Raw genomic sequence first — 10,293 nt, 5'->3', positions numbered from 1 at the left:
CTGTCAGAGCACTGAGTATTTACACTCTGAGGTCTTCCCGGTGGAGGAAAGCAGACCAGTTGCTGGTGTGTTTCGGGTCCCCCAAGGCTGGGCTCCCCGCTTCTAAACACACCATCAGCAACTGGATCGTTCAGACTATTTCCCTGGCCTATCAGGTGCGCGGCTTGCCTTCACCTATGGCCATAAGGGCGCACTCTACTTGAGGCATGGCGGCTTCACTCCAGGATTTGACGCGGCTGGCTGGGCCACCCCCCACACTTTTATCCGGTTTTACAGTCTGGACCTTCCTTCTGCGCTCTCCTCCTAGTCGTGCCATCAGTTCTGCACACTGGGGGCAAGTGGGTATCTCGTTCCCATAGTGTCGTCACCGACGCAGTTCGAGTTCCCTCGAAGGGGAACGTCTCAGGTTACGTATGTAACCCTTGTTCCCTGAGAAGGGGAACGAGACACTGCGTCGGTCCGCCTCCGGTTACGCCGTCACACACTACCGTTCTAGTAACACCAATAGAATTGGAGTAGTTTCATTCATAGTTCAGCCCTGCCACGCCCAGAGGCGTTCCCATAGTGTCGTCACCGACGCAGTGTCTCGTTCCCCTTCTCGGGGAACAAGGGTTACATACGTTACCCGAGACGTTTTTCTATGAATTGTCAAATACAGGAAAGCTCTCTACGGTATCATTTTGTAAGAATCTATGTCCACCACCTCAACGTTTCTTTAGCCAATCAGTATTAGATGTGTATCGTTAATCCCTTTCTTCATGAGTAACCTTTTCTCAAGATTTTTTACTTGTTGCACTCTTATAGTGATACATCCTGGACAAAACCTGCTAAACAAACAGATGGAATGGAGCTTTAAAATAGTTTTGTGCAACTCTATTCCTGAATGTTAAAATGAAGGAACTGACAAACGTCAAAACAGACAATGTGAAATTACAACCCATTAGCCAAATAGTTAAGGGTAATAAACACCAGAATGAAAATGAATGACAAATAATCGTGTAGACAAGTCCTATATGCTTAGTAAAGGTTACAGGGGCTTGATTTCAGTGTTAATTTTGTCAGCCATTTAAAAATTTAGTCTTAGTCTAGTCCTGTGTCAAATGTCCTTTTTAGTTTTTGTCATATTGAGTCCACTGTTTACTATTTTTTTATCAAGAGTTTTAGTCATTAAACCATCATTTTAGTCTTTTCTAACTCATTAGTATAATTTCGATTAGCATTTTGGTCTATCTGCTCTAACCAAAATAGAGATACATATCATTTTAGTCTTTATTTCCCTCATCTCACATATGTTTTGTAAAATTTGAAAGTTAGCTTTGTTCTCATTTTTATTGCAAAGGAGACATTAATTTACCTCAGTTCCGGCGGTTAGCCTTGATATGCCGCTTCAAGTTCATAGTGTTTTTTCCAAAAATCGTATAACCACATTGTCTGCTGTCCAATATAATTAGGCACTCTGTTATTTTGTCCGCCTCACTGGATTTGAAATCCTGTTTGTCTACTCATTATACTGACAAAAAGAAAGAGATATTTTATTTTTATTTATTTATTTGATTTTTATTATATGAATTACATTTTAGTCTTGTCATTTTTCGTCAACAATATTGCATGTTAATGTAGTCACAGTCAGTGTCTAAGGACATTGTCGCCGTCTAGCCATCATTTCGGTTGTTGACAAATATTTTAGTTTCTTCTGAAAAAAGTCACACTACTTGATTTAGGATCCTTTACATTCCTCTTATACACCAATATCTTTAAACTGACTGGATGACAGGTTACAAGAACTGTGGTGAGTCTTTTTGACTTTTGTCATATGTGGCACTAGGACACTGGCTGTGGCAACTCTCATTCTTGGATTCATTATCCAATATGTTTGAATTCCAGTTCAACCTACCATCCAGTGACAAATACACCTGTCTTGGTTGACTGTATATGTTTTTTGCCATATGTCTTTGTCTAATTTTAACTCAAAATAAGATATAATGGCAAAACAGTCTGCTCCAGTCCTTTTTTCCTTTAAGTGAATTTTGTTTGCGAGATCCAAACTCATTTCTAATTCAGCAGTGAACAGTCACAAGCACAAAGATAAAACAAAGCAAACTTTTTTGCAACAATTCTCACAAAAGAAACCAATTCCAAGTTGTAATCTCTCAGATAAGCTCCATAAAAGTTACCAAGGCTTCACTCTATAAACCCTTTCTTTCCCTTTTTCTGTCATCACATCTTCTCCCAGTGTGTAACGCTGACTACCCTTGTGAAGGAATGAGCCGACACGCCACCTTTGAAAACTTTGGAATGGCCTTCCTCACACTCTTCCAGGTTTCCACTGGTGACAACTGGAATGGCATCATGAAGGTACTTCAGTTTATAGTTGCATTAGAATGATTTCATATCACACTTATCTCTTGACATTTGTCATTATGGACTGGGCTATGTAATCGACTAAGCTGATCGGTTTTCATTTTCCTCACTGTCACCTTATCTCCTATAGTAGTGACAGTACACATTTTTCTGAGATGAGGGTCAAGCAGAAAGCAGCTCTATATATTTTTCTATTTTTTGAGTTGCCCAAACCTATGTTACTCCAATCTCAGCACAGACTCCGAGCAGCAGAATTATAATTGAGCATCTTCAGTTCAGATTCCAGCATGATATTTAGGTGGGGGAAATGAGTAACGAGCATGTCCTTAAGCAACGATGGTGTTGGAATAGTCAATGTGCACTCAACAAAATCTTCCATGGGTGAATAAGGAGTCAAATTCATAGTACACTCGCAAAATCGGAGTATTTGACTCCCTTCTTCATTGTGTCATATGTCAGTTCAGTCAAGTATCCCTCTCCAATCATACCCAAGTACCTTGAGCTCTTAAAAATTTATCACAGCTCATTTCTGAGAGAAATTTAATCAGTGCCGATTAGGCTCTTAAGTGACGATAGGAAGACAGACAGAAAAATGTATCAGGCCTCGAGATTTCAGCAATCCGGCTTGTGAAGTTTTGACTTTGTCACAGACATCACAAATTCTGATGTTCAATAAAATGTCTTTTATGGAACATAAAGGCAGTATTGATTAGATTGTTCCCTTAAAATATTATTCTGATTCTTATGAAGAACACACTGAAATCTTTCTCAACTCTGGTACTCTGAATGGACAACATTGTAATCATGATTTGTTTTACTTTACTACCCCAGGGCCCCTTTAATCTCTGATGAAAATTTGTTTCATCAACAGAGTCTCTTCTCTTACTATAAACTCTTCAACTAACTGATCTTCTCCATGTCCTTCCCTTCACCTTCTCCTGTTTCCCCTTTCTGTTTTTCTCTCTGAAATCTTGCTCTTCTCCTATTTTGTCCACCCACCTGTTCTTCTTCTATCTGACTCACGATACCCCACCACCCACCAGGACACACTGAGGGAGTGCCCGCCAGACGGTCCGGGCAGCGACTACGGGTGCCACGCTGGACTACAGGTCATCTCCCCGATGTATTTCGTGTCCTTCGTGCTCACAGCTCAGTTCGTTCTGATAAACGTGGTGGTGGCCGTGCTCATGAAGCATCTGGACGATTCCAACAAGGAGGCGCAGGAGGACGCCGAGATGGACGCCGAGATTGAGCTGGAGCTAGCTCAGGGAGGCCTATGCTGCATGATGGGGGGCATCAGTGCCATCGCTGGTGCCACGGGCGGAGCTGCAACCGGGGCCAGCGTGGGCGGAGGAGTGTCTGGTGCAATTACAGCGGGGACAGTTGGGGGTCCAAGTGGCGTGGTGATGGCGCCGCTACGAGATGGAGGAGGAGGCGGTGCAGCTCATGAGGGACACACACACCATCGATGTCGGCTCTTCTCTCCTACTCAGGTAAGTGGACACAATAATACAGTACAAAGAATAATTACTGTTGATGCAGCCCCACTTCTTCTTTTAGTGCTCTCAGGTTTGTTTCTGCATGTCAGCAACATACAAATTGCAGTAATTACATAGAAAAACTAAACATTTTATTTGAACCCTTTAACCTTCCCTACTCATGCAGATCGTTTTGGGGGGAAAAAATAATAAAATTACTTTTATTGGTATTTGATTGTTACTATACCTTCACCTTATTTTCTTTTTCAGTGGAGCCACATACAAGAGCAGACATTTAACCTCCATACTTGCCTATCTAATTTGATGTATTTGTGACATAATTATACTTTTTTTATGTTTTCTTTTTTTATCATGCATTACAGTACGTATCTGTACTTAACAGAATACGAGTACCAGTATGCTTGTACTGCAAACATTTCACATGTTTAGTTATACATTATCAGTATGATGATCCTCTAAAAGGAGATTAAAAAAGAGGTTAAACTGGGGAAATTTTGACTGAAAGGTGAAAGTTTATTTAGGTGTCAATGTTATATATATAACCATTAGAATGATTGTTAGGATTTCACATTGAAATAAAAGCTGTTGAAGCAACTGTGACATATAACTTTGATGTCACAGAAAACCTTTTCAACTTAAATTTAGCCTGGCATTAACCAGGATGTTGATTTTTTTTGCCTGCAAATCACCAAATCAGTTCTTACTGGGTCATCAACAGATGCCTGCATTCATTTGAATATAGACATCTGTTAGAAAGCAAAAATATTCAGGCTTTAAAATTATGCACAGCATTGACAAAACAGAACAACATTTGAATCCAACAGTATATCCCATTTTCGTATACAATACTGAAACATGTGGTTACATCCCACTTCATGGCCAGTTCTCCCCATAAGCTAATCATGTGGGATCATGAGTGAAGAGCTCATAGGCTCTGAGTCTTCTTAACTACATACTCACTGCAGCATTACATTCTTTCTGGATTCAAATGGCAATGCCAGGCAGATGAGTCATCAGTCATTCAGGATCACATTCAACCATATAATCACAAAGGCACTTATCTAATCACTGACTGCACTGATGCATTTCACGAGTTACAGTGCAGTACCACTTCAGTGACAGTCACAGTCTGAGAGGTGTTATTTTTAGGTAACAACAGATAGTGCTGTCTCACGAAGAGTGTGGAACCTTCCAGCCACTGAGTGCTGAAATGATTAATCTAACTACTAAGTCAATCAACTAAAAATTAATCAACAACGAGATTGATTAAATAATGGCAACTATTGAATGGTTTATGCTTCTCAAATGTGTGGATTTGCAGTTTTGCTGTTTGTTTATTTAACTGCTAGTTAGACAAACAAGCAATTTGCAGAGGTCAGTTTGTGTTCCCAGAACTTGTGATTGGTATTTTCTGATATCTTGTAGACCAAACTGTTCACTGATTATTCAAAAAGAAAAATAATCATTAGTTGCAGACCGGTAACAAAACATTGGGTCTCATGCGAGAACCACCCGGAAAAAGATTTTTGATCAGTGATTTAAGATAATTCATGCCATTCGCCAATTTTCTTTGGTTCAGAATTCACGAGTGATCCAGACCGGTCGAGTCATAAACAGAATGCCTGTGTAACAGAAATCAGTGGAAAATGCATAACTAAAATTACCAAAAAAATTACAAAAATAATATTTTGGTCATTATTTTGGCTTATTTTTTCTTCTTTTACTACAGGTCAGTAGTTAAAAACAAATCTGCCTCAGTGTCTTTACTGTCAGGCATAGGCGGAAATCGCGAAAAAAACAAACAAACCATTAAATAATATAATGATACATACTTAGAATAATTGTGTAAGTAATAAAACAATACAAATGCAAACAGGGCAATAAAAGTGTTTAGAAACATTTCTTCCTTCCCTCACAGTTGTTTGCTCAACTGCCTTTCCCTCTTGGTGGGAGAAAACAAGTTTGAATCCTTCAGTAGTTGTGGAACTGCAGTAATGTTAAGTAGGCTGGCAGGGCTCTTTTATTCACTTTAAACATCAGATGAACTGATTATTTCGTCTTTAATACAGATGATGCTGAGTCATTAATACATTAATCATGACAAAATATTATGATAACTGATGTTTTTCCTATGAGCCCACTGTGTTATTATAACATTACCTAGCTTGTTTGATAGTAAGTCACCTTCTACAGCTAGAGATGCACTGATTGATTGGCTTGGGACTGAAATAGGCTGGTTTTCAGCTTACTCAGCAATGACCAGTGACCAGGGCCGAGCAGTGTCAAATATGCAATTTTCTGCCGGTCACATTGAACATTACAAACATGCTGCGCCGTGTTTCACATGTGTGCACAGCAGCACAGACAGTAACCTCATGTCACAGCCACACACAAATTTATTCACTAGAGTGAAGAAGACACAACGCTCACTATTTATATCTGCAGAGAAACACACAGAAAGAGACGTGTTCTTGTATCACCTTAGAAGACAACGATGGATATTTTAAAGCAGGGACCAGGTAAAGCAACAGTGAACACAGCTGTTGGTGACGATGTCATTTATACCACGGTGGCTGTATCGGTAATTAACAACAAGCCTCCTCCACACGCGGAAAAATACAAAACGCCAGTTGTCTTCAAAAACTGCTGACAAATAAATTCAGAGCAGACAGATACAGGCAGAGGGAGAGAGAGAGGTTTGTGATTAAACACAAAAGTAAGGTGGAGAATTAAGTAGAATTAAAATGGTGAGATTAGAAATAGGATATTGTATTCTTTCAAATATTTTCTATTAAAATATAGTAAAAAATGGGAACTGCAATTTATTATTTGTACAAAACAGCTCCTTATAGTGAAAATGTGAATGTTATTTAATAATTAATGTTTCATGATGACCTTACAATCGAATGGACCACAGTGAGAATAGCCAACATACTGGTGCTGATGTAGATCCTAATAAAAAAATATTTTTCCAATAAAGAAAAGTTACAAAGATGTTTGTGTATTCTGTCAGTTATAGTTCTTAGAAAGAAAGAAAATCTTAATTGGCCAAAATCAGAATCCGCAGGTCAGACCTTTAAAAATCAGTAATTGGACTCGTCAGGAAAAATGTAATCTCTCTATATCTTACTACGACTAACACGGCAATAAGCCAGTGCATGAACTGATATTAGGCTAATACCGTGATCTACTGTTGTGTTGGGTTTTGCTCAGTATGATTTTGAAGTGGCAGATTACTTGGCTTTCTGCAGTAAAATACATAATATATAAAATAAAATATTAAAAAACCTATGAACCTAGGTCATTTTTAACTATTGCTTTGTGTTGTTGGCCAGAAAAATAGTAGTAAGACTTCCCTATGTGGACATGTATCCTATAAGTACAAATTTGGCTGTATTATTTGTGTCCCCTTCAAAAATTGCTCTTGAGAAATTTTATGTTTAATGTCCCCCCCAACTGTTAGATGAAATTTACGCCCATGCTGTCAGGAGGAACATCCTCCACTGTACTAGACAGTGCATTATCACCAGCTAATGTATATAGGCATATAAAGATAAGATTCAATGTCATGCCCCCTCAAACTCCTGCCATCAAGTCATGGACCACTTTGCTTTATATGTGTTTATATGTATATGTTGGTCTCTGTAATAATATTTTCTAATTGTTTCGGGTCCCCCCCATACCACCACTGACACTGATAAATCTGTTATGTTTCCTTCTGCTTATTTCCAAAAGCAGAACTTAAGGCTTTGAGGTGTGAAATTCTTCTTTTAAATCTTTGTTAAAAAAACAATTGTGAATAAGCGGAACATGTTGCCTTATATAGCAATTTAGGAGCAGTGATTATGCAAAAGATCAAATCTCATGACACAGAATTCTTTATGAAGAGGTGACATCCATCTGGTTATAACAAACAAATTATGTTTTGTGTGTGCGGTTCAGAGAGTTTGGTGAGTCTGACTTGGAACACTGCATTACCATATTGTACCATGGTACCACAGACCAAGGTACAAAAAAGCCTCACAGAAAAAAGGTTTAGGATAAGAATACAAAAATGTTTATGCATGAGGCCCAATGTATAAAAAGGCTGTGAGCCTATAATGACACTAAACTAAACAATGAATGATTGACATGTTCATCTTGGTTATTTCAAGACTTCACTGACTCCATCTGCAGCATCACTTGGTACTGCACAACATCTGGAGTTGCTTTCATTCATGAAATACCACTGCACCTACAAGGTGTTGATGGAACACATGCATACCAGTATGCTAAAACACACACATACACAACACAAAAACTTCTGCAGGGGACCAATGTGCACACACACACACATGCAAAGATATTAAATCGCCGCTGTCTCCACCATTCTAAAAATACCCTGAGCGGGGGCAGTGGCGGTGGTGGCTCTCATTCTTCAGCTCACTGATTGCTGCATCTGAAACAGCAAGTCAGTACAAGCTGTATTTATAATCACACTCGCATAAAATTATAGCACCTGCAAATGAGAACAGGTATTTTTAGAAGTACGCTTGCTGAGGCAGAAAGAAAGAACATAAGAAAACAAACAAACAAACACCGGCATAAACAAAGGGAAGGTGGGGGAAACAAGTGAAATCAAGAAATTGAGAGAGGGAAAACTAGAACAAATAGGAAATAAAAATGGAGAGCAACATTAGGAGAGAGAGAGAAAATGAGCGGAGAACGAGTGACTAAGTGATTGCTGCTGCAAGTAAATGAGCAAGTGGCTGAATGAATGAGTGACAGTGTTTGAGTCATTGAGTGACCGACTGCCTTGATGCATGATTGCATGGGGGGACTGGATGATTGTGGGGAGTGACTAAAGGTGTGTTTGCACCAAATGAGTCAACGGTGGAGTGTTTACTACTTAAATTAAATGTGTTTGGGCAGGTGACCGCGGTGCCATGTAAACTGCAGGATGGCTCATTAGAAATGACCCCGTAAACACAAACACTGATTAGTTGAAGTAGAAGGAGCTGAGGATTGGCATTGGAACAATTTTTTTTCGCCTTTAAGTTGATGTCACAAATTTCTTTATTTATTGACACACCAGAAGCAGACAAAGAGTAACATTAGCATTCATCAATTCAGTCTGTGCTTTTAGCTCTGTTTTTTTTCACCAATTCCTGCGGGAAATATCTGGCTCTTTAGCTGCTAAATGCTCCGCTATGTTCACCATCTAGTTGCTAACTCTTCTGCTGCGAATGAGTTCAAGAGAGTGATGACACTGAACAAGTTGTGGGTTGAGAAAAACAAAACAATGAGCTGCTGAAATTCCCTTTAGGATAAATCTCCCATAAACAACCACTTTCGTTATTCTTTTATGTTCTATATTTTGTCAATATATTCATATTTATATACACTCACCTAAAGGATTATTAGGAACACCTGTTCAATTTCTCATTAATGCAATTATCTAATCAACCAATCACATGGCAGTCGCTTCAATGCATTTAGGGGTGTGGTCCTGGTCAAGACAATCTCCTGAACTGAACTGAAACTGAATGTCAGAATGGGAAAGAAAGGTGATTTAAGCAATTTTGAGCGTGGCATGGTTGTTGGTGCCTGAGGGGCCGGTCTGTTTCACAATCTGCTCAGTTACTGGGATTTTCACGCACAACCATTTCTAGGGTTTACAAAGAATGGTGTGAAAAGGGAAAAACATCCAGTATGCGGCAGTCCTGTGGGCGAAAATGCCTTGTTGATGCTAGAGGTCAGAGGAGAATGGGCCGACTGATTCAAGCTGATAGAAGAGCAACTTTGACTGAAATAACCACTCGTTACAACCGAGGTATGCAGCAAAGCATTTGTGAAGCCACAACACGCACAACCTTGAGGCGGATGGGCTACAACAGCAGAAGACCCCACCGGGTACCACTCATCTCCACTACAAATAGGAAAAAGAGGCTACAATTTGCAAGAGCTCACCAATATTGGACAGTTGAAGACTGGAAAAATGTTGCCTGGTCTGATGAGTCTCGATTTCTGTTGAGACATTCAGATGGTAGAGTCAGAATTTGGCGTAAACAGAATGAGAGCATGGATCCATCATGCCTTGTTACCACTGTGCAGGCTGGTGGTGGTGGTGTAATGGTGTGGGGGATGTTTTCTTGGCACACTTTAGGCCCCTTAGTGCCAATTGGGCATCGTTTAAATGCCACGACCTACCTGAACATTGTTTCTGACCATGTCCATCCCTTTATGGCCACCATGTACCCATCCTCTGATGGCTACTTCCAGCAGGATAATGCACCATGTCACAAAGCTCGAATCATTTCAAATTGGTTTCTTGAACATGACAATGAGTTCACTGTACTAAAATGGCCCCCACAGTCACCAGATCTCAACCCAATAGAGCATCTTTGGGATGTGGTGGAACGGGAGCTTCGTGCCCTGGATGTGCATCCCACAA

General features: G+C 39.8%; 1 protein-coding gene across 4 annotated transcripts in view; it reads left to right on the top strand.

Moving 5' to 3' along the window:
* Nucleotides 1-10,293, top strand: part of LOC123969108 (voltage-dependent T-type calcium channel subunit alpha-1I-like) — a 232,829-nt gene that overhangs the window by 196,748 nt on the left and 25,788 nt on the right. For 3 of the 4 annotated variants that reach the window (XM_046046199.1, XM_046046198.1, XM_046046200.1), the window contains 2 exons: nt 2,234-2,355; nt 3,405-3,854. In XM_046046199.1, coding sequence (XP_045902155.1) covers nt 2,234-2,355; nt 3,405-3,854 — 572 coding nt within the window. Of the gene's footprint in view, nt 1-2,233; nt 2,356-3,404; nt 3,855-4,109; nt 4,251-10,293 lie in introns of those variants that run through there. The other variant, XM_046046201.1, reaches the window with a different exon arrangement.

Source organism: Micropterus dolomieu, linkage group LG04 (assembly GCF_021292245.1).
Source record: "Micropterus dolomieu isolate WLL.071019.BEF.003 ecotype Adirondacks linkage group LG04, ASM2129224v1, whole genome shotgun sequence".
Taxonomy (NCBI): domain Eukaryota; kingdom Metazoa; phylum Chordata; class Actinopteri; order Centrarchiformes; family Centrarchidae; genus Micropterus; species Micropterus dolomieu.
Note: the sequence above shows the minus strand (reverse complement) of the source record. Positions and strands in the feature narration are given on the sequence as shown.